Raw genomic sequence first — 25550 nt, 5'->3', positions numbered from 1 at the left:
GATTACATTTTTCCTATAATAATCCTATGGATTTTGTATGTGTTTGCGTGTGTGTATGCGAATATCTATATAGCCCTAAATATAAAGTGACATGTAGGGAGCGTATAACTTCTATTGCATGGCCTATCTTTAAACTCCGCTAAAATATAATCCCCGGGGGGAATTCCGTCGGGCTGCTACTGCCTATTGTTCTACAAAAGGAGGGCGACGGTGCATTAGATGCGCAATTACGCCTGATGCTAAGCCTGGACTACACTGCTGGGTTATGGTCTCATGCGCTTACTCAACTGCTCACTTGCCAGTATGGGGAAAGGGACACTACACTGGAGGGCTGTCCTAAAAGCCACCCTCTCCCAGTTTTTGACATGGAATAACAATGATCGCTTGCGTGCGCACATAGAAATGAATAAATATTTCCCGCAAGAAATGCTCGAGCTCCATCACGAGCCCTGTCTTGCTTCTGCCCGGCTTCCTTGGGAAAGCCCAGCGAGCATGGAAACCCAGCAGCGCCTTCTTTAGGTTGCCGTCTTTATATGCTCAATGACCAGGGAGTTAAGCCCCGTTGACCTCAAGGCGGCTTTACTCCGGAGTGGGAACAACGGACTGGCGGGAGGCCCCGGCGCATCCAAAGCCGACGCTCGCCCGCCAGTGTCACCGCGGCTCTAAATGCGCCCGAGAGGAGAGCAAGGAAGGCGGGTCGGGCACAACCGAGCTTGATGGCGGGGAGGCGGAGCCGGCCCAGAGGCGGCCGCCAGGTTTGGTTGCGGTGGCAGATGGGCTTGGTCGGTGACTGAGTAGCGGTGCTGCAGGCTTTGGACGGAGCGGCGGTTGCCCGGCGCGAGCCCTCCTCCTCCTCCTCCCCCCCCCCGCGCGGCCCCGGGGGTGAAAATGGTGCCCTAGCAGCGCTGGGACCATGTCGGAAGCGGCCCGGAGCCTCCTGCAGCGCTGGGGCGCCAGTTTCAGGAAAGGCACCGACTTCGACTCCTGGGGGCAGCTCGTGGAGGCGATAGACGAGTATCAGATGTGAGTGCGGGGTGGGCGGCGGCGGCGCCTGGGGCTGCTGAGGCGAGGCGGCTCCGAAGGGCTGGGCAGCCCGGCGGCGGCGGCGGGTGAGAGAGGCGGCGGCGGCACTGGGTGGGGCAAAGAAGTTGAGGCTGGGGCGAAGGCACTTGGAGGGCTGCGGGCGCCTGGGTGGGTCTGGCGCTTCTGGGCGGAGGCCGAGGGTGGTGACCCGAAGGGCACAAGCATCGAAAAAGCTCTGGGTGGGGCGGAGGAGCTGAGAGGCTCCCGTTCCTCAGGAGACGGGGGGGGGGTCTGAAGGCTGCAAGAGGTTCTGCGTGCTTGGAGTCCATGTGTCGATGCTTCACTTCAGGAGGATTGTTGTGGGGTTTTTTGGGGGGGGGGGGTTGGGTCACGAAGGTCCCAGGGGAGGTTGCCTGTGGGTGAAGATGAGGCCGTCTTCAGTTGAGGCGTTGGGGAGCCGTGGGAAGGGCTGCTGAACTAGATCACTCCTATCTCTGTTTCTAAATATTTGCCTCCAACATTGAGCTTTGAAGCCTTAAGGAAGGATGGGGAGATATCTCCGCCTCAGTGTCCTTGCCCTGGGTCTCTCTCTCTCTCTCTCTCTCTCTCTCTGTGTGTGTGTGTGTGTGTGTGTGTGTTCTGCGCTGAAACCTAAAGTTAACATTAGAAATAAGACTAAATGATTTGTTAACGTTGTCTTGCTTCCCCAGGCACATCTATGTGTTTGCCAGTTGTGTGGTGTCTGGCGAAAGTTTTGCCTTTGGGAGCCACCTGTTGTTGTTCACATTGTTAATCTGGATGCTGACTATCTCTCAGCCCTCGCTGGAGCTGCCAGATGTGCTGTGGCACAGGGCTTCTTGCAACTCTAGAAACCATCTGTGGAAGAAGGGTTTCTGCAGGTGCAGGTGCTTTGGATGCCGTGCCGTGGAGATCTGTGCTTGCCAGTTAGATACCTACCCTCCATAAAAATCGGATAGACCCACCTTTTCTTTCCTGCCAAGCTTTCATGTTTCACCGATCGGCACCCAGCTGGCAATTGGGGACTGCTGCATAATATTAATAGCTTGCTGGGAAGCAATTATGACTGCTGTTCTTGACTTGAATCAAATCTGCAAAAAGCCAGAAGACAGGCTGAGATCCAAGAGAGCTGCTTAAGCCTTAAACTCATGCAAGGGGCTTTCAGTTAAATTTGTTCCTATTCAAACAGCTGAAATCCTCCCTGCCATACCGCAAACAGCTTTTAAAGCGCCTTGGTGACTTCCAGTCAGTATGGCATGAGGAGGGTTCCAGTTCAAGAAAAAGAAGTCTAAAACCCCATTGATCTCACAGAATGAGATTAATAATTCTTTGGCGTCTTGTCCTAGAGCATGCGCTCTTCATCTTTCAAATAGTTATTCACTGTGCTTTACAAGTTACTTCAGAATCTTTCTCTCTCCCTACCACAACATAGGATTATCCCTTTTTGAGTGCCATGTAGGTGTGACGTATAGAATCAGTTATATGCCCTCTGTTGACATACGCTGAAGCTTGTTCTAGGCCTCCCCTTGTTAGTATATGCCATGTCACCACATCATCGTTAATCAGAGTACGGTGACCCAGTTATTATTATTTATTAAATTTCTATACCACCCTTCATCTGAGAATACCAGGGCAGTTTACAATATTAAAAAACCCACACAACATAGCAAAAAAAAAAAAAAATAGCACCCCCTACACACAGATTAAAAAGCCATAAAAAGGTAAAGGTACCCCTGACAGTTAAGTCCAGTCACGAACGACTCTGGGGCTGCGGCGCTCATCTCGCTTTACAGGCCATAAATTGTTTAATTAGCCAAAGGCCTGGGAGAAGAGGAATGTGTTCGCTTGACACCTAAATATATGTAATAAAGGCATCAAGTGAGCCTCCCTGGAGGGAGCATTCTACAAACCACCTTAGAAAAGGCCCATTCTTGGGTTGCCACTCTCTGAACCTCTCATGGAGAGGGTGCATGGGCAGGGTATAAACTACTACTACTACTACTACTACTAATAATAATAATAATTTAGAACAAACTGACCCTCGGAACATTCCCTTCTGGGCCTTCAGCTGAACACAGTTCCCCACTGCTGCTCTGATGAGCTCAAGGTGGCATTCATGGGTCTCAGTTTCCCCATTTTGTACCCACAATCCTGAGAGCTTGGTTAGGCTTAGAGATAGTGATTGGCCAGAGGAGGGGAATAGTCTCTCCATAGTTCTGGAAATTTATGGGGTCCCTAGTTAACAGTCCTTTGTGGCACTTTTTAAAAAAGTCTTACCAATTCATACTGCAATCCCAATGGAATTCAGTGGGGCTTATTTCTAAGTACAGTAATGTATGTTTATTGTGGCATGAACCCACAGCAGACATTGTCACAGCAGGCATATCTTTTGAACCAAGGTTTGCACTGGTCTTTTTGAACCTGAGATTCTTCGCCAACCAGCTTTTACTGAGGTGCCTCAAGTTGTTACTGTTTTTATTCTAGAGTTGTGCTTTTAAGTTGTAGCTGCTTGTAACATATGAAAGTGTGGTATATAAATAATTAAATAATTTTAAAAGTAAGGCATTTAGTTAGATACTAAATATCGTGCTCTGGTCCATGGGGTCATGAGGAGTCGGACACGACTAAACGACTAAACAACAACAACAACAAAGTACTTATACAACTAAAACAAGAGAACCAGAACTGATGGAGGCCATGCAACTTTTCTTCTAGGAGAAAAGCAACTGTGACTGCTTCTGAACCTAAAGTATGACACTTTTAAGTTTAGTTAGGCACTAAGTAGTTAGTTGTACAAAGGCAATACTGTACTTAAATGTCCACTATATCCTTGCAAGGGAGGAGAATAGAGAGAACCAGTGCAACTTGGCTATGTCCCCATGGCCTTATTGGCCACCCCTCTGTGACTTCCTTGCAGTCCCACTGGTTTCAGCTACCTTTGGCTGCCACTGATTTGCAGTTGGCGTTACTGATTTATGAGCATGTATCACTTTTTATATATCATGCAGGTTGTCAAGTAAGAAGACACTTAAATACCTGCTGTTGACATTTGCTGGAGCTGTTCTAGGTCTCCACTGGAATTGCCTGTAAAATGTTAATACAGAGGACAATTCACTCAAGGAGATGCCAAGTACAGTACTGCATCAGATGGTCTGTGCAAATAAAGGTTCATTTCTATGTTTGCGATGGAACTTAATATAGATTTTACATGGAAAATGCTGTTGGGTTTCATGGTAGGCTTGTGGAACTCCAATAATTTTTTCTTGTTAAATTGATTTGGTTTGTGCAGTATGCATTAGTTTCAGACTTTCCTGGAAAACCATGCACGTGGTTCTGCGATAGGAATTTAGCCGTTTTGCCTTGCCTCTTAAAACTTTCACAGGTTTTTGAAGGAGGGGATAAGCCAGGCAGCAGAAGTGATGAACCTCATCACTAATGTCTCGTCAGAAAGCAGTAGTAACAGTGTGACTCTCTTTTCCCCTGGCAGATGCTTAAGTGGTGGAGCATAACATCCCTTTTCATTGAACTGTATTTCAGGGCTGTCTACTGCACTACTTTCACTCGATATGAGTGTGCAAACCTGCCCTAAGAGATGTAATGGTGAAAGCTAGAAATGGTAAATGTGGTCCTGTATTTCTAGGACAAAAATAGGGCAGAGTAATCCTGTGGGCGGATTTGGATTTGCATCCAAATCTCATGCACTCAGAGTTGCAGTTTTGCCAGTTTGACTCATGGTGTGCCTTTGGATAACTTGCCAGCTCCCAACTTAGCTTCCCATCTTTAAAATATTGAAAATGGTGCCGCAATAACTGTTAGGTTCTTTGACAGATTTGAGCAACCTTTTGCATACCAAGAGCTTCATTCTGTGATGATGGTAGATGGGGCTGGAGCAAAAAGTAGATGGGACCATTCTTCTATTCTCCTTTTTCATACTGCCAAGGACTTGCTCAGCTGAGCAGGCTACAGCACTCTTGCTAGAAGTGTGAACTTGCAGGGACCTTTTGAAATTAGACTGAGGGCCACAGATTGCCCATCCCTGTTCTGCAGCAATATGGAGGCCTGGGAATATTGAGGGACAAAACTTTTTTCCTGTTTTCACCCCTACATGGAAAAATTGAAAATTTTAGGTAAATGGGGAAAACATTAAGTACTTATCTCTTTTAGAATATTGGATGGGATGCTTTTAAAGGCACTGTTTTAAAATATTGGTGTTCACTGAACTTCATTCCCTTAAAATGGTTTCTAAGAGCAATCAACTTTGCTAGATTTTATTTTATTTTTACATTTACATTCTGCACTTCATCATAAAAAGTTCTAAGGGTGAGTCACAAAACATACAAACACATAATATCAAAGATGAAAATAAGACACGCTTGAAATCAACTTTAAGAATTGTTCCTTTGCTATCCTTCCTAAAAATGTCAGGTTTCACCTCTTCATATTATATATTTTTTGTAGCTTTATAGATGGGTAGGGACCGTCTTTGCTGTTCTGCCTTAACATCATTTAGGTTTAAGATGAGCAAATTCAATCTTCGAAATGAAATCACAAATCTCATACTTCAGAAAGGCAAAAGAGGGTGTGCTGGACAGAAATCATTGTATGCTTGTATAGAAATCTTGCAAAATTGACAGTTTATAGTACATGTACAGAATTAGCAAGTTATATATATTGTTCAGACTGCTCCACTTAGATTTGTGGAGTTGTGCAGCTTTCTTTGTCTCTTTCCAGGTAGGTAAATATGAGTTTCCATTTGCAAGTTTAGATCATTTCACTGTTTTTCTTGCTGTTAAATTGATAGCCCTTTTCACTTTACAGGGTTGTATAACCCTGCAAAGGATTTACTGTCTCTTTCAAATGTATGCTGTTTGCTGTGCATTTAATTTATATAAGCAAAGTAGTACTACTTTAATGAAGTCATATTTTTCCTTGTACCTAAGATCAGGCTTCCTCAACCTATGTTTTTGGCCTACAACTCCCATGATTCCTAGCTAGCAGGGATGGTCAGGGATGATGGGAATTGTAGTCTCAAAACATCTGGAGGGCTGAGGTTGAGGAAGCCAGCCTAAGATCTTCAAACACCTTTTTGCCTTCTCAACTACATACCTCCAAAATCTCTAGCATTTCCCCACCTTGCTTTTTTTTTTTTTTGTCTCCCATCTCTTATTCCATTACACAAGAGGTTTAGAAGCTTGACACTCAGGAGGAACCTGAGCCTATAGCTCCTGGCAAAATTAGTACTGCAACTCGGGCCATGAGGAAAAGTGGACTGAACTCTTGGTCCATCTACTTCTTCAAGCACCTGAGAAAAGAGGTGCTTCCACTGCAGCATTTACATCTCTTGGCTTTGTGCATTGCTGGAAGCAGCATATAGGTAACATAAATACCAAATGGTCTGGTGGTTGATCTGGAAAAACATTTCCCCCATAATTTGAAGGATATTTATTGGAGGGGTATGCAGTTGTGAGGAGAGAGGCAAGCCTTTTCTGATCTTTTTTTCACACCACCTTTTTGGTTGGCCTGCATAATGGGTATAAAAGCTTTCCCCTGTCTTTTGTTTCTTGTTTTTAAAAGTGGAAAATTGATGCCCTGTTTCCATTTACTGCAGGGCTAGAGAAACTTTTTCAGTCTGAGGTCCACATCCCCTTTCAGGTGACATGGAGGCCACATGCCAGTGATGAGCAAGAGGGAAGAGTGGGAGGAGCAGTAATTGTAAATTTTACCTTAATGCACCAGCCTAGTTTCTATGCACACACATACCCAATTCTATATCCTCCATCCAGGCAAGCAAGAATCTGATAAAGAGTTCAAGGGCACATTCCAGCCGGGCAAAGGCACTCAAGGAGGGTGGGAATGCAAGGCTGTTAGGGTGTGTGGCTTTGGGGACAGGGTATGTAACTGGAGAGAGTCAGATTGGGAGGCCCAGAGGACTACATTTGGCCCCTGGGCCTGAGTATCCCTACCCTTAACTTGGTGTGTTGAATAAATCTGTGGGTGACCAGGCAAAACAACCTGTTTTCTGCATTTTCTTGGGCTTCTTTGCTGGGGGACTTGGGGCATGCCACATACTTAGCTGTTTGCCACTGACCTGCATGGCCCATTCCCTGAGGTAAGCATTAGCTCTGTCTTTGTTGCCACACAGGCAGAGGTGCAATCTTATTTATTTTAGACTTGGGAGAATATTGGTACATTAACTTTCAGAATCCTTGTAAGCTGTGGCAACCATTTTCAAGCTTTCTGTCTTCAACTAGCCCTGTGCACATTGGTTTGCCTGCTGGGGAGCTGCCGTGTGTTGCAAAGGTTTCTGGGGTACACAGATCACAAAGCTGGTTAGCCAGATATATAATAATTGCTTTTCTACCCTGGAGCACATCCAGTGAGGTCATATAAGGAAAGATCTGTAAAAATAAGAGGGGTTTCTGATGGCTCCTGCTCCTAGGTAGATTCCTGCTAAATGAATTTTGTCTCATCTTGACCCTTTCTCATTAATAATAATGAACTTTTTCAGTGAAGTTCCACATGTTACCGGCTTACTGATTACGAAACAGAATTGCCAACAGCCCGCTTCTGTACGAGTATTTTATGGAAGCAAGTATAAATTGTTTAGCTTTGATTGAAATAGTGGTAGAAATGGATCGTATAAGTTCAGTGTCTAGATTGGGATGAATTTATTGCTCTCGATCATTATTCCAAGGAATCTCCAATAACCTGATGTTCAGCAGGCTCCAGCAAGACCTTTAGGCACACCTCCAACAGGTTGTTGCTGCCTGCTGCTCTACTACACTAGTACCTTAGCTGTCGTGAAGCTTTCCAGTTCCGGGTGCAGCTTTTGGGGCATTGCCAACAAGGGTGGGTAGCTGCTGTTGGGAGGCAGAGATTCGGAAGCACTATTGGGCATACTTTTGTTTATATCCTAGCCCTAATTCCTGCCACTTGTGTGAACATGGATTAAGTTGCCTCGAGTCTGCATTATCTGTTATATGAAACAGCATAACTTCAGTTCCCTGTATGTTACGTAACTCCTTGGTTTGATTGCATCTGCTTAGAAAGTGCATTGGAAGTTGTATATCTGCTTCAAACTCAACTTTCCTGCAAGTCAGATTATAGATTTAAAAAATGATAGGAACAGGGATCTCGTTTTGAGAGTGTTTTGGTGCCCTTGATCACATAAATGCTTCCCCAAATATAAAGCAATTTCTGTCATTCTCTGATAAGGACTTGACCTACAGAGATGCTAAATGGTATGGATATACTATGGCTTTTTACAGAGAATAGTAACAGGTGTTGTTAGGGGTTTGGTTGAGATGTACAGTAGTGGTTTTACTATTTCTTATTTACTCAGAACTTACATCATAGGTGGGAGTTGCGTTAATGGCAGTAAGAATTTCCATGCAGAATGTAATGATGGAGGCAACATAGACCAATATAGTTGTGTTTTCCAAGAATAAAAATAAGAAACATTGAGTGGCTAATTAATGTATGTCTCAATTAGTTCTAGGTGAAAATGTTCGAAGAAGTGCATGTTTTTAAATCTTGGTTTGATTGTCCTTATTTTAATTCTTGTATACCTTCCTAACTATATACTATACAATATATATGCTGTTTCATTACTGAGAACACTGTCTGCCTCTTAACATAAAACATACAGGTTCCTGTTTAAACCTGTTTTTAAGAATTTTAAGAGCACAGTTACCCTTTTTATGACCCTAAATTTCACAAAGTGTCTCCCCTCTTTCCAGATTAGCAAGGCATCTACAGAAAGAGGCCCAGTCTCAACCCAACAACTCAGAATTCACAGAAGATCAAAAGGTACATGATGGTGTATGTTCATTGGTGGTGGAATATTCTTTAAAATAGTTTTTTTTTAATATAAATATTTATTAAGGTTTTTAGAAAGAAAATACAATATTAATAAACATTATTGCTTTGTTTTAACAAAGTTTCATAATATTCTTGAGCTTCCTCACGTCTCCCGCTCCCATTTACATCTTTAATAAATTTTGTCAAGCAAATTATCATCTTATTTCCAAATCTATAACCACATGCTTAAATACCGTAAAGAATTCTCCTATTAATTGTTTCTCTTAATCTCTCTTATCCTCAATTCTTAATCTATTTTAATGATGGCCAATTATTTATAACCAAGCATCCTTCTTAACATTCCACTAAATCACAATATTTCTGCAGGTAGATCTTGAATTTCTTCCAATCTTCTTCAATCCTTTCTTCTCCCAATAGTTTTTAACCCTTTCCTTGCAGTCTTTGGGTGGAGGTAAAGAGAAAAGAGGAAGTACTTTCTGAGCAGCCATTTAAAAATAATGGGTTTTGTGTGGCAGTGAATGTCTGAAAACTGCCTTGTCATTATCTGCCCTCTAAAGCTTTAGGCATTCAGCTTTCAGGGGAAGAAATTTTGTTCAAAGAAACTTAACATAGATTACCATTGATAGAAAGTACTCTCACTGCTAAGCAGGAGATCCCTGCTTCACCATGCACCAACAAGTTAGCCAGGCCATTGAAAATTCATTCATTTTATTATACAGGTGACATTTTGGCTTTAAACCAAATATTTCCATTCACAATTTGTTAATGAGGAGGCCAACCTGGCTGCCTCCATTGCATCATTCAGCAGAGTTTTTCTGTGTAGTACAGGGTGTTTTATACTCTAGCCTGATGGAGGTGGTAAAACTAATGGTGTCTCACCATGACTTGTTTGTGAAGCATTTTGAGCATAAAATTACTTGCATCTGCTGGACCTTGACTCCATAGCAGGTGAATCTCGAGAGGGATCCAGAACACTGCTTTGTCTTGTTTTGTTGGATGAACTTTAGTTGGTATGGTTTGAGGATGTGAACAAGGTGCTTGGATTGGTGTGGATCTGGACATTTGGTCTTCATTGCTGATAAAAACTAATAAAGAGGGGAAGGCTAGATGGGCCAGATGTGACTGATGCCTCTTTACTAGAAAGAACGGTCCTTGTCTGCTTAAAGGATGCAGTGATAAAACCAGTCCTTAAGCCTTCCCTGGATCCACAAAATTTAAACAGCTGCCAGCCAGTTACTAATGTCCCCTTCTTGTACATAGTTCTTGAGCAAGTGGTCGCTAACCAAATTCAGGCTCTCTTGGATGAAACAGATTTTCTAAATCAATACCAATCAGGGTTTATCATAGCCTTGGGGCTATGATCTGTGATAGAAGTGAATGTGTATGGATAACTTGTCCACTGAGATCTGGAGCTTGAATCACTTAATAGGTAAATGCTTCCAGACCTAAATTAGGAAAAAATGTATGCTAAAATAGTTTTGATTGAGTCTCCATATTGCTTAACTGACTCTGCCTGGCCTTAAGTACAACAGACAAAATTTTGCTCTTGAACAGAACTCCTCTCTTCTCTTCTTCCTACTGCAGTCCCCCCTGCAAAAAAATTAAAAATTGCTTCTCAGAACACCATGAAATATGAGGACTATAGCTGAAGGAAGGATCAGCAGATTGATGGTCTCCCCTTGCATGAATGGAAATGTCTTCTCCTCTAGGGCTCTGTTAAATCTCTGCCATTGTGTAGTAGAGCCTTCGAATGGATCTTAAAAAAGAGTATGCATGGTGAGGATTGGGAGATTAATTCCCTGCCTTTCAAGGCACATTCTAGGATTGCATGGAAGTATAATCTTCACACTCTTCGCAATAGGGAAGCCAATGTGCACTCTGAAAAGTTTTGGTTAGATCTATGATCCATCTTAATCAAAAGAGTGATGGATGGATAAAGGCAGAACCAGCAGGTGTTAATGCCAAGGACATTTCTTCATTGTTATAACTGCTATATGTTTATATCTGCTGCGACGATTTTACAACTATCATTGCAAAATGATGAGATTTAATGGATCTTGCTTTAAATGTCAAGATACAATCTCTGAAAGAATAACCAGCTTTGTTTTGGACTATTTTTTAATGTAAAGAGAGTCTTCTTTCTATCTAGAGTAGCAAATTGCTACATGGCAATTAGGGGGCGGGTCTTCCCTGGACACTGCCATCTCAGTGCATAAATTTCTGATGTTCAGGGGCGGGAGGAACAGGAGCAGAGAAAGCATTCAGGTTCTGATGTTCTAAGAAGGAAGGGTCAGGAAGCAAATGAATGATGCGTTTCTTTAGGGAGAAGTGGATAGGTGACTAAATGGAATAGAGTTGGGTTTGGAATTAGACTGAGAACTTTTCAGCCACATCTCTCTTTTTTAAAAATATTCAAGTGCCAAAAACATTTGGAGAGAGAAACTGTGTTCAGACATTAATACTAGAATCCACCAAACCAAGATGGGTCAGCTGGCGTGCATGGTCTTGAAGGCAAGCATAGATAGAATTGGCATAACAGAAACCTGGTGGAATGGAGAGAACCAGTGTGACATGGTTATCTCTAGGTACAAACTCTATAGGAAGGCCAGGTGTGGGCATAATGGACGTTGTGTCATTCTATGCATCATAGAGGACATTAAGTCAAATGAGATAGAAATTTCACTAGTTTAATCCGTTTGTTGTTTAATTTCTTCTTACTGGTCACACCTCTCTTCCCATGGTGAGTTCTTGGCTCTTGTAAAAGGGGGGTTGTGTCTTGATCTTTCTGTTACATTTAGCAGTATCAAGTCATGAAAATCCTGTTTCATTGCAAACTATCACTGCGTTAAAACATACCGTACTTATAGCTGATTACTAGCAAATAGGCTTAAAGCTCTAAGCAAAATTCAATTTGGATGAAAAACATGTGCGGTAGCACAAACATTACTTGCACAGCAGAGCTAATGGTTAACATATCCAATAGCGCACTCTTAAGATTCAGTTTTAACATAAATTGTGGACAAAGATTCTCACTTGCAAGGACATTACAACTTTAATGCTTTTAATGTGATAAATGTTTTCCCTGCTGAAAAATGAAGCATCTTGTTGGGGAAAGCAACACTTGGAAAAACATTAGCTGTATCTAGCTGTAGTGTTTTGGATTTGGGTTTTTTTTTCTTTTAAAAAAAGTTAGTGTTGGGTGTGGTTCCTGAGAAATAGCTATGAATAATGCTTGCTGGTATCTTGCCACCATTCAATAGATCTCAGTTTCTTTCTTTAAAAAATAACAAACCAGACCTATTCCTTGTGACTCTAAATCTCTCCCAAGCAAATCTGAGTGCATTATCATTCTTCAACTCTCAAGTGCCTTCTAACACATCTCAAAGCTTTCTGCTCCACAACAAAGTGCAGCTGGCAAGTTCAAGCAGCTGTAATGCTCTAATTTGGGGAGAAGAAATAGGGCTGTAAGCCTAGCTGTTAAGCCAGGAAAGGAAAGCAGACTGATACCTCAGTTGCCTCTGGCTCAGTGCAGGGGGTGAGTGGGAAGGAATGTGGGTGGGGAAAAAAGAAGAGAACATCTTTAGCCCTCTTGTTTACAACACTGTATTTGGGAAGAGTCTCATATTAGAATTTAATATATTCTGATTTGCGTTCATCTATGAAGATGTGGTGTCTTGTAGCTCAGTCTGGAAGTTGGTTGTCATTCTGCTTTCAAACTACATGTGTTGCACAGCTGAACTTGCATAATAAAATGTATATCTTTGTGCAGGAGTGTGGCTGCATATGGGAAACAGCTCTTAGGAACACAGAACAATATTCTTGCCCGCTATTTCTGCCTCTACACTTAGATAGGCACTTTGCCGTCTCTTCCATCTTTTACACACACAACTGAATTGCTGCTGCTTTAGTACATGAGCTTGAAAAGAAATATTCTGTTAGTAAAAAAAAAAGTTAACTTTCTCCTCTCACTTACAGAAAACCTTAGCAAAGATCGCAACATGTTTGGAACTCAGGAGTGCAGCTTTGCAGGTACAGTTAATTCAGTTTTCACCTTGTGACTTCCAGTTTCTTTGTGGGTCTCAATGAATGTTAAATAAAAGACACTATCTATGGAAAGATGGCTTGTTACATATATTGTATTCTATTCCTCTGTTAGCCACTTATTACAGGGAATCAGAAGCAGAAGGAGAGATAAAATTAAGCAGTGGTTGAGAATAGAATCATAGAATTGTAGAGACTGTTTGAGGTCTTCTGGTCCAACCTCCTGCTCAATTCAGAATGGAGCTACAGCATTCCTGACAATCATATGCTTAAATACCTCCAGCAGAGATGCCATCACTCCTAGGGCAGTCTGTTCCATTGACAAACTGCTTTTTGTTAGCAAGTTTCTCCTAATGCTTAGCTGAAGTCTTCTTTGCAATTTTCATTCTTTGTCTCTAGCCCTCTGGAACATCAAAGCTCTTTACATATTTGAAGATTGCTATCACTTATTTCCTTAATATTATCTTCTCCAGGCTCAACACACTCAGCTCTCTTTTTGTCAGTCTTCATAAATCTTAGTTTCCAAACCCCTCACCATTCTGACTACCCTCCTCTGGTTGATCAATGTTCTTCTTAAAACAACTTCTGAATATTGAAGGTGGTGGCTTTCTGCCTGTATTTTCAAGCCTTCCATGTTAATCTCACCGAATTGTTCCTAAATATCACTGAAGTGCTTAGGGGGCTACTCACAAAGGTGCTCTTGTCCCATGAACAACAAAGTAAAGTAGACTGATCACTTCACTAGCAGTGATGTATCTTGGAGTTGGTCTAGGATGAGAATGACGTCTAGTTTTATTTGTTGCTTTTCTTCACCTTCTAAGTTTTCTCCTATAGATACTCTGCAAGAAAAAGTAACAACATCACTCATATATACACTTCAGAGAAACTTTAGTTCCTTTCCTACTGACATGTTAGATCACAATAGAAAGTAGTGCAAACTGAAACCTGTTTCATAATCATTTTACTACAACCAGTACAGGAGTGAAGCCCTTTGGGCTTATGCTGAAATTCTCAATGTGAAACTGCCCTATACTGAACCAGACCATGCAACTGTCTATAGTCTACTTTTCTGTGACTGGTTCAATTTCTCCAAGCAGAGGTCTCAACCCTGGTATCTGAGATCCTCTTAACTAGAGACACCAGGGACTGAACTTTGGACCTTCTGCACGCAAAGCATATGTATGCTTTACTGCTGGAGCACAAAAAATAGAACTGAGAAATGTGATACACGGCAGTATGTTTCTTTTGCTATAAGAAAAGCAGCCAGGTTCTAGTCATTGAGATTTCTGAAGACTTCCTCCCCGTAGTCAAGAGGAGCTGGAGGTGCTTGCCTTCATATCACACTGAGAGGTGAAGAAATGCTGCTGGCCAACGGGCAGACTTCTATCTCTGGTTATCTTGCTCAGTTAATCTCTCATAGCTGTTAAAAAGAAAAGTAGAGATGATAAGCCTGCTGCCTGTGGATTTCTCTCCCTTCAGTTTGACATCAGGACAAGCTCCTTCAGCTTTCCTGTTGAGGGAGCCTTTAGACCATGGCTTATATTTTTCTCACAGTGAGTATAATGTTTCGCTGGGCTCTGACTTTAAACAAATCAACCCAAAATCTACAGTGTCATTGCTTTCTTTTAAGTACATACTACTAAATTGCATGCTGTTTCAACATGCCAATACTTCAGTCTTAAGCAAATGTGTCATTATTTGCCTTCAACACCAGCATAATTACTTCTTGATATCTATATAGATTGCCAATATAATATGTGAGCATCACCAGGATGTTTAATTAATTAAATGCAGTGACTAGTAAACTAGTTGCTGCTGCTATCCTGTGTTCGCTGCAGCCTTTATTTCTTCCTGGTCTATAACTTGCTTTGCCCTCCAGTCTTGATCTATGCTATCTTCTCCTTGTAAAGTTATTTTGGCAGAAGGCCCTACCTTAGTTCTGCCCGATCAGACATCTTATCACTGGTTTCTTCACCTCTGGCCTGGTCTGACCACATGAGCAATTAAAACACATCCATAATCCTTAATGTTTTTGTCCTGGTTCTAGTCCTGTAACCTGCAGTTCTCCATATCATGTTTGAATCCAACTCCCATCATCCCCAGCATGACTACTTGTCAGGGATGATTGGATTTGGGAGTCGAACAACATCTGAAAGGCCACAGTTTAGTCCTGTAAACCCTGCCCTGAATTTTGGTGGTCTTAACATACACAAAAACTCCCGCCCTGTGGTTTAATTAAAATATATAAGGGACCAGTGTGTGTGTGATAAAGTGGATCTAATATGGAAAATGATTGGACATTAGTACCATATTCAATTTTTGAAAAGAGAGTAGATATTGCTTAATACTCACGAGGGAAATTATTTTTTCTATTTCTAATGCCTTAATGAATCTTCAAGAAGCTGGAGAGAATGCTGTCTTTTTTGATGCATTAAAGACATGCTGATAATTCAACATGTTTTCCAGTCAGTTTTTTACATCAGCAGGATTTTGTGTCTCAATAACTTTTTCCCTTTAGGTAAACAATGAAGTTCAAAGGTACCCAAAGAACTAACAGTTAGTTTCTCTTTGAAATACAGGGCCCTTTCAGGAAACAAGAGGTAGAACAAAATGCAAAACCAGCACTACTTTTACCATTGTAACTGGCTGTAGCAATGGATAGTAGATACAGATATGTAATACTACTTTCCTTTTAGTCTACACAGTCCCAGGAAGAATTTAAGCTAGAGGATCTGAAGAAACTAGAACCAAGTAAGTATCTTTTAATTTCAAGAATAATTTAAAAGCAGTGTCAGTGTGGGATGGTGTTCAGTCAGCTGTGCTATTGTGATATTCTGGTTTCTCTTACTACGCACCACAAAGAAGAATTTGGAGGGCCCACAAGATGGTCTTGGTTTTCATATCTAGGTGCTTGGGCTCCTGATTGCTATAAATGTATTCCAAACAGTTCTATAAAGTTTCTATTGGTAAGCAGCTAGGAGCCGATAGGTTTTCTCCAGGAAAATAATCTTCCAAGTATGCTGTTCCGTCAGGCAAGTGATGAAGCAACTCTCTAGACCAGAATTTCCTAAAACGAATGCTGTGAAAAAGATGTTAATGCATCATAAGAAATTAATTAAACGAGAAGTTACCTTTAAACTGAACATATCAGCACAGATTTCCACTGCATCTGTGCATGATTCACTGGCTGTTTACCCTTCCAGCACAATCGGCTTCTGCTTGGAGGAGGGGTGTGTGTATGGATCATTCAGCCACTGTTGATGTAAAGATAGATTATCCCTCCTCTGAGACAGCTGCCCATTATGTGCCTACGTGAGCCACTCACAATGCATGTCCAGAACAGTGACTATTGCAGATACATAATGGGTTTTAGTCAAGAAATTTCTACGCGGTGTAGACTCATTGAAACGAATGGCCATGATTAACCTAGGTCCATTAATTTAATATTTCTACTCTGAGTAGAAGTAAGTTGAATACAAACCAGTGTGCAGGTTCCACTTTGGCAGGTAGCTTTCTTTGATCCAAAGGGTTTATTTTAATGTAAGGTATTGACTGATCTGGCCAATGGTCCGTCTAGTCCAGGCATAGGCAAACTTGGTCCTCCAGATGTTTTGGGACTACAACTCCCATCATTCCTGACCACTGGTTCTGTTAGCTATGGATGATGGGAGTTGTAGTCCCAAAACATCTGGAGGGCTGATTCATCTTGTTCTCAAAATTGCCAACCAGATGCCCATGGGAAATCTGCAAGCACTCTACCCTCCAGTGGTTTCTGGCAATTGGTATTTAGAGGCCTACTGCCTCTGACCATGTGTAGCCACCATGCCTAGTAGTCTTTGATAACCACCAACTTGGATAGCTTTAAAAGGAAGTTATGCAATTCATGGAGGGTAGGGCTATCACAGCCTCCTATGGTTGTGAATGAACCACCCTGGAACTTTTTAAAATAAAGGATGGCATGTGAGTATTTTAAATAAATCAATATAAGCAAACTTCATGAGTGAAACATTCCATTGTACTTTTAACCTTCTTGTGAACTTTTGACCCTCCTATGCAGGAGAGAGCTGCGAGAGCAAGTATTTTACAACCCAAATTTTCTAACCAATACCCAAATGCAGCATGATTGAAAATCCTATTTCTTCACACATGGAAAGCTTGAAAACAGTAGTGTCATATTTTGATTTGGGCAAAGGGGACTGAATTGATGTTGCTCTGAATCTGGTACTTACTTTTTTCTCCACTCGTAACACTTAAGGACACGATCCTATGCAAGTCTGAACCCCTGTTTGCTCATTGTGGCTTATTCCCAGGAATGTGTACATAACACTGCAGCCTTAGTCTCTAGTGTGCTCTTTCACAAAAGAGAGAGGTGCCCTGAATTTTTCCATTCTTGAACAGGACAGTGGTGAAATTGGATTCTTCTGTAGTAAAGCATGAAAGCAAAGTGCTTTCCTTAACCTCTCAGTGTGTGGGTAAATCACAGGTAAACCATTAAAAACAAAGAACCTGTATGTGTAAACAGTGTAGCTGTAAATCCAAAACCACAATATGAAACATTACTTTGAAATGAAAGGTCTTGTCCATCTGTAACCAGGGCTATGATTAATTGTACTTCATGAAGTTCAGCAACCTTATAGAAGTTGTTCATATTATCAGGACTGGATATTCCATCTTATTCCGGAGAAGAGTCCTATGTATACAATGCCTTATTCCCCCCCCCCTTTAATTTACATGATGGTAGTAGATATTGTTCTATTGAAAAAATACATACTGTGTGTGTTTGTGTGGGAACAAATCATAAAAGTACCATCACCAATTCTTCATACTATTTCCGAGAGATTATTGTCTGAGCCTTGCTAGGAATGAAAGGAAGCGCTATTGGTTCTCAGTGTTTGAAAGTTGCTATTTTTTCTGAGAAGAGAGCAATCTATTTCAACATGAAAAGACAAAAAGTATGGCTCTCACATTGACATTGATTTAAAATACAATCGGATGTAATTTTTCTCACCATGCATTTGACTCTTTTTCTTTCATTCTTTGCTTTTCTTGCATGAATTAGGTTGTAGGAAATGCTACTTACTTAAAACTCAGAATTTTTTTTGGGGGGGGGTGACTGTGAAAATGACAATTACAGTGACCCTGTTGTTATGTTGTATGTAAGGAGCCACTGTTTCTTTCAGGTGTCCTCTGGGAGGGCACAAGAATGAAACCCTCTGCCTGTAATATTTATACACTAATTAGGCTTTTTGATAGTTGATGGTGACTGTCTGTCTTCCCTTACAGTCTTAAAGAATATTCTTTCCTATAATAAAGAATTCCCCTTTGATGTTCAGCCTGTTCCACCAAGGTAAGCAACCAATAAATTAGAGGTATATATGGAGAGGGCTTTAGGAAGCTATACCAGAGATTGTCTAACAGGGAATTGTTATAGGTCAATTGTTACTTCCTACCCTCTGGAAGGCTACGGATATTTCCTCAAGCCATACTGTTCATTGCAGGCACATTGATCTGAAAATAATTGAGTGATGAAGGTGCATAATCACCCCTCAGTTGTGGTGTGTGTGTTTTTAAAGGAAGATCTTAGCACCTGGTGAAGAGGAAGATTTGGAATTTGAAGAAGATGAGGAGGAGGGTGGAGCTGGAGCAGGATCTCCAGACGCGTTTCCTGCCAGAATTCCAGGTAGTAGGGGCACCATTTTATTCAAATGTCATTTACTAGGATGATGATGATGTGGGAGTTAAGATTTGTTGCAGAAGTGTTTGGGTACACACTTGGATGGCCATTAGCTAATGGATGGATACCAGTTGGTGCATTTTCTGTACCAGTCTGTGCATAAAAGCTTTGCTAAAGTTCTTTTCACATAGTTTACATATAGTAATAAACTATTGGTTACTAGTTGGATATGAAATAGGTTTGCTAACTTTGGAGAATTCATTATACTAGGCCATAAAGGGGAACATTTTACAGATGTCAACAAGGTATCTGCTTTTCTTCAGCAGCTAAGTTACTGTATTTATTGTAGGAATTTATATTCCACCTTTCGAGTAAATTCCTAGGGTGGCTTACAATGCAAAATAAAAGATCCTATAAAAACACTACCCCAGAGGCTGATGGATCCAGTGGGTTTCCAGATGGCTCTGGAGGATTTTCTGGCTGGTATGACTGGCGCTCCTGTCAAAGCACTGGCTGACCTCTGGAACATCCAAAGGCTCATGCCATTGACACGATCGGCCTGAGTGCTGTCTCCCGCTTTGTAGAGCCCATTTGGCTTCCTGGTATATTTCAGAGGAAACAAGCTAGGAGACGACTCAAACATGAGTGGAGGAAAATTGAAATTGAATGCAATCAAACACTGGTGAGGGCTCCTCATGAAGCCTACCTAGTGGCAGTGAAGGCAGTAAAGAGGGCATACTTTGCTGCCTCCATTGCATCCTCATTGTGCTGTCCAGCAGAACTTTTCCGGGTAGTGCGGGGCCTTTTATAGTCTGTTCTAAAAGAGATGATAGAACCAACAGTAGCTCACTGTGACTTATTTGCAAAGCATTTTGAGTATAAAATCACTTGCATCCATTGGGATCTTGGCTCCACTCCTATGGCTGATGAATCTCTAGAGGTGTCCAGGGCACCTGATAGTTGCGCTTCCTGTTCCTGGCAAATTGCCATGTCTGAAATGGCTCTTAGACCACTAGCACTCGCTTTAATTTTTGTCTTCTATGTCTGGACAAAATTGATAGGTAGATACGTGTAAACATAGTGTTGAAATACTTTTTACAGAAGGGCTTAAATGTGAAAGGCTTAAGGTGACTCATGCAACCTAGATTTCGGGAGGCATTATATACTGCTATTCTCAATCAGCTGCTTTGCTGAATTTGTACTGTTCATTGTACTTGCTTTGCCTGTACAATCTGCTTGTTTCCATGGATCCCCTATTGCATTATTGTGCTGCCTAACTGTACGTGGTCTTGTCTTCTACATGCATGGCTCCATCGTGTAACCATATACTACATAATTCATCTAACGCAGGAGCCAATGAAGGTATGATAATATCTTAATGTGAGCAGCTATTAATTGTGAATGTGTTCATATTGGCCAGAGCACTGGCCTTGTGCTTTCACTTGGATGTGAAAACTCTTGTATGTAAAATCATCCTGCCCACAGCAACAAATGCTAGATGTTGCAGAGCTCTTTGCCCATGCCACCACACAATTAAACCCAAAGTCAGAACATCTCCAAGCCTCCGTATTGCTTTATATGACCAAGGTCACATGAAGAAAGTAATCCACTTTGGGGGTGGCGGCAGGGGGAGGTTGTAATTTGAAGAGTAGATCCTGCAGATTAATACCTGGTACTATCTCTTTCAAAAGGAGGAAATTTTTGCTGATATTTATTTCTGAACTCTATAATAATATTCATTGGTTACCTTTGATCAGACCTTTGTGAAACTCTGCTTGCCAGTTGCTGTTTTGTTAGTGTCCTTTATCTAAGGTGACTCAAATGTAGATTTGTACTTATATATACACAGGTTTCTCACCATATAGAGCTGCGAGTACAGTTGTTAATTGGCCCTGAGCCGCCATTTTGCATCTGGCTCTGCCATTTCCCCGATCCACTATTTTACACCTGGTTCCAATTACTGGACCTCAGAGTTCCAGTTAAACAGCAATGAAGTTGACCTCAGAGCTGACCTCAACCCCCTGAAGTCTGCCCACCTCAATTGAATCGAGGTCTTTGGGTACAGAGGTGAATCTTTTGTCTTCCCACAATGGGTGTATCTGATCGGTGCTTATTTGGGGGATTAGATGTACTAATATAATATATCTGATCCTTGTAATCCAAGTGTACTGGATTACTGGTGGCTGGTACCTTGCTTCCCCATATGGTGAACTTCAAAAAGGACCTGCAGACTTCTTACTCATGAGACTTGCTGCCAGATCCAAATGAATAGCTGTTTGTTTGTGGCTCAAGGTGGTCCTTTGACATTAGGCAGCCCTGTTTTCCTTGAATACAGGCAGTGGATTGAATCCTCCAGGTTCAGAATGCAGATAAAAACAGCGGTAGAAACTGCGCTGAAGCGCTATAATTCTGTTTCTTTAACACCCCCTTGTCTTATTTTCTTGCCAGGTACATTATTACCCAGATTGCCATCTGAACCCGGGATGACGTTGCTTACTATCAAAATAGAGAAAATTGGTCTTAAAGATGCTGGGCAGTGCATCGATCCCTATATCACAGTTAGTGTGAAAGGTAGTTGTTGTGTTAGTTGCGTTGGCGAGGCAATTAAGTCAAGCTTTGTTCCTTTGACACTTCTGATCTACTCCTGGTTGCCAGCAGACTTGGCAGTAATTGCTTAAGACTCCCACAGCAAATAGGTAGCTTCCCCCCTCAACATGTACACATTTTCTGACTCAATCAGTGTCTATGAAGGGCTGAAAAATGACACATTTGTGTCATGCCAGTACCCCAAGATACTGGTTTTGAGCGACATCCTGCATCTGTTAGGCGTTGTGCATTATCCAGACTTCTTCCAAGTCCTCAACATCGTAGCTCCTCTTTTCACTTTGAAATGAATGCTCACTTTCAAGTCATAAGTGTCTGAATCTTTCTTGGCTTTTAACATTCAGCAAGTCATGACAGATTTCTATTAGATTAACTTCTTCTGACGATGAAAGTGTGTTCAAATATATAAAAGCCTCGTCTACCTTTGTATCTTTCTGTTTCGTAAAAAATGCTAATGACAAAGTGTTCCTAAAAGAATAAATAGAGCAACATCTTTTGTGGATTTCTTGAAAATCTTCAAGTGACGTTTGAGGTATGAAAGTATTGAACCTTATTTTTTAAAAAAGGTGGATTATGTGTTTGGAAAGTTCCCTTCACAGTATTGAATTTATGTTATGCCTACTGTTACTGTTACTGGTGGGTGATAGTTTACTGGACAATATCCTGCAATATACACTGCAAATACATTCAGATCTAACATGTCAGATTTTCTGTAGCAAAATCACCCCTGGGTAGGAAATAGCATATACCTTGAGCTTACTACTAGGGAGGGTGGTATCCTAGTTATGCAATGGCCTCACCTGGAACCACCTCACATTATTTTCAGGGCCAGGTGAAAGTATTTGTATTTATCCAGGCCTTTTAAACTACTTGAGGTTTTTTTAAACATGAAATTCCAGTCTTAATCTGCAAGAAAGGAAATGATTAATGCTGTTTTTATTTTGTGAGTTTACAAGAACTTACACTATAAGAAAATACCGTATATTTTGCCGAGTAGCCGTACAACCATAATGAACAACACTGCAATTCTACTTACAGAAATGTTTTTGATCCCATGGAGCTGTCTGCTAATGTTAGAAAAGAGGCATTCATTAACCAATTCCCCTTCAGTCTAGACCACCGTCCATGCTGTACTGGAGGGTCCCTCAGCTATCTGGAGTAGAAGGCGGGGTGCAGGATACTGCAACAGGGAGTAGGAAAAATCGTCTTCCTCTTTTTTTTTATGTTAGTCAATGCTTCTGCTGGATTAAAAGGATTCCTTAAGCAGAATGGCAACATTGGATTTCACCCTAAATAAATATGTTGTCATATGCACGTGTTTCTCTTGCAACAAGTGATGCACAATGAGAATTCCTAATAGGTGTGAAAGGTCAGTTCCTTGTGGTATTATGTACACAATTTTGGATTGGACGTGATAGTCATGTAAGATACTCGCCCTGTCTAAAGGTGATTCTTGTGCTGTTCCCAAAAACAAATGCTTTTTTCACTAGTAACATGTATAATTCTGTTGTTACATTTTCAGAAATGGAGGCTTCCAAAATTTTATGCAGTGGTCCTTGTATTTTTCTAAGAATTGAAACATACATCATATTTTTCCCCTAACAGATTTGAATGGGATAGACTTGACCCCTGTGCAGGACACACCAGTTGCTTCAAGGAAGGAGGACACATACGTTCATTTTAATGTGGACATCGAGATTCAGAAACATGTTGAAAAACTAACAAAAGGTTTGTTGCATTGAAATATGACCAGCTGATCCAAGCTGAATTTAGGACCACTTCAGAAGTCAAAAATCTAGGGTGGGGAGGAAGAACATTTATTTCCATGTTTTGCTTTCGTGACAGATTGACAACAGTATTTCTGATAATTGCTCAGTACCTTTTATATCGTAAAGCAAAAAATGTTGTTTAATGGGAGGCAGCTTTGTGCCAAGCCTATGAAAAGAAGCACTCTGCCATGTAACATACAGCTCTACATCATCTCTACATGGCTCAGTCGGGTCGTGGGTTCGAGCCCCACGTTGGGCAAAAGATTCCTGCATTGCAGGGGGTTGGACGAGATGACCCTCATGGTCCCTTCCAACTCTACAATTCTATGAGTCTATGTGGTTGGGGGTCTTCACCCTCTGTATCCTAGATTCCTTCTATCAAGGAATGATTATTTTCTCTTCTGTTCAGGTGCAGCTATTTTCTTTGAATTTAAACACTATAAGCCTAAGAAAAGGTTCACCAGCACCAAGTGCTTTGCCTTCATGGAGATGGATGAAATTAAACCTGGACCAATTGTTATAGAACTGTAAGTGACCTTGGGCACATGCTGTACACTCAGATCCTACCAATTGCTTGCATGTTGAAGAACATAACTACTTGTGCTATGCTGGATTGGCAATTGCTGCTCAAAGTCTGCTAGACTGATAAAGATGCTGAGCATCCTCTGTCAAAGTATTAAAACTTTTAGTAGGTAAGATGGCCGGGAAGTGATGATCAAAACCTAATACATCTTGACATGGGATGCTGCAGCGCACAGAGGCAGGTTCATCGAAACTGTGTGCATGCACATGTCCTAAGGATCATTAAACTAAAGAGTCTGACAGTTCTTTATGTAATTATAGGTACAAAAAACCCACTGACTTCAAGAGGAAGAAACTCCAGTTGTTGACCAAGAAGCCACTTTATCTTCACCTCCATCAAACACTGCACAAAGAGTGACTTTTGTGAACTGAACCACTTGCCACAAAACCATAGCAGCTGCCTTATGTAGCACTCATCCTTCAGGACGCAGGGGAAATGGCTGCATTTTACCCAGCAAGTCAAATGGGACCATCACCTGCCGCACATCGAGTGGATCAGCAGCCGAGCCCTGCCACCTAGCTGCAGTTTTCTTTGGAATGTATATTTTTATCACAGATGTTCCAAAGCGTGTTGTGAATTTTCCTAATTGGGCTGGTTGTAAGAGTTCAGTTTTGTAATTTGGTTTCTACACCCATATAAGAACACCCCAGTTAAGGCGGTTGGGAAGTCCTCATCCGCCAGACCTGATACAGCAATAAAGATGTGCCAGTATCAACAAAATTATTATTGTGATGGTTGCTGCAACTCAAGTATACATCTCTCTCTAGTCAATGGATTGATTTTATGAAGGTGACCCCCCCCCCCAAAAAAAGCACTTGCATTTACTTGATACAAAAAGATACTTGGTCATGAGTAAGACTCCAAAGTAGGATGCTGTGCCCATGATTGCCTTCATCTTTTCATATGCCTGTTTTTCTTCAGTTTGGGGATAAAAGTAGCTACAAATGAATCATGGTGCTTCAGAATTCCTGAAAATAAATAGGTAATTTACACTTGCTAAGGCAAATTAGGAATAATTTGCTGATTTGGATTTGAAGAATTTGGATTTGATATCCCGCTTTATCACTACCCTAAGGAGTCTCAAAGCGGCTAACAATCTCCTTTCCCTTCCTCCCCCACAACAAACACTCTGTGAGGTGAGTGGGGCTGAGAGACTTCAAAGAAGCGTGACTGGCCCAAGGTCACCCAGCAGCTGCATGTGGAGGAGCGGAGACGTGAACCCGGTTCCCCAGATTACGAGTCCACTGCTCTTAACCACTACACCACACTGGCTCTCTCTCTGATCACAAGAAAGGCTGCTTGCTGGTTTGACTACTGACTTGAATTTTCTACATTGATCATTAAAGAAAATTAAGCCACCCTAATTACCTTGTTATATGAAAAACAAATTGTATAATAACCTTAAAGGAGGAAACAGCTGCTGTTACTAGAGGAACTGAGCTCTTTGCTAGCCTCCATACAAAATTCCCTGTGAAATCTACCTTATCTTAGAATAGAAATATGCAAAATAATTTTGAGATCATGGACTTGCATGGATACTTAACTAAGGGGGCGTACATCAAGTCTGTGGAGAGGCCAAATAACGAGACTAACTGGGGTGATATTTATATGCTGTATAATCTCCATTTCTTAGGGCCCTAGGCTCTGCAAGAAGTAGGGCTGTCCAAATGTTGCCTGAAGAGCTCTGGACTGTTTGATCAGCAGAGGGTTTTTAAAAAACATTAACTTAAAAGCTCCATTTACTTTTTTTTGAAAGAACCTATATTGCTGTGCTTTAAAAGAAACAAATGGGGAGCTCTTCAGAACCCACAGGCACCATTCTGGGCAGCTTCATGTTATAAGGCCTTTTGGAGATCACAAGCAACCATGGGGTTAGTGTGCGAACGTTTTTTTAAAAAACAAAACAAAAAAATAGATGAGCAACACTACACATCACTTAAAGTAAAAGAGAGTACTCCCCCCCCCCCAGATTGTGAAATAAAATGTATCCCTTTACTTCCCCTCCCTTAAAGCCCTT

The 25550-nt window shown here is 41.4% G+C and overlaps 1 protein-coding gene across 4 annotated transcripts; it reads left to right on the top strand.

The window, feature by feature from the left end:
* The first annotated feature begins 755 nt into the window (after window positions 1–755).
* On the top strand, window positions 756–24253 carry AIDA (axin interactor, dorsalization associated). Of its 4 annotated transcripts, XM_081904344.1 has the most exons (12): window positions 756–1023; window positions 8781–8850; window positions 12838–12891; window positions 15483–15503; window positions 15600–15654; window positions 18187–18250; window positions 18477–18583; window positions 19928–19939; window positions 21026–21148; window positions 22787–22909; window positions 23360–23477; window positions 23794–24253. In XM_081904344.1, the coding sequence occupies exons 1-12, from the start codon at window positions 914–916 to the stop codon at window positions 23888–23890; spliced, it is 954 nt and encodes a 317-aa protein (XP_081760470.1). In that variant the 5' UTR covers window positions 756–913; the 3' UTR covers window positions 23891–24253. The 4 variants fall into 4 exon arrangements, with proteins under 4 accessions (XP_081760470.1, XP_081760472.1, XP_081760471.1 ...); XM_081904346.1 differs by lacking the exon at window positions 15483–15503 and having other exon boundaries at window positions 758–1023; XM_081904345.1 differs by lacking the exon at window positions 19928–19939 and having other exon boundaries at window positions 758–1023.
* The last annotated feature ends 1297 nt before the right edge of the window (window positions 24254–25550 follow it).

The sequence above is a fragment of the Podarcis melisellensis genome, assembly GCF_964234715.1.
Source record: "Podarcis melisellensis genome assembly, chromosome: 3".
Classification (NCBI taxonomy): domain Eukaryota; kingdom Metazoa; phylum Chordata; class Lepidosauria; order Squamata; family Lacertidae; genus Podarcis; species Podarcis melisellensis.
Note: the sequence above shows the minus strand (reverse complement) of the source record. Positions and strands in the feature narration are given on the sequence as shown.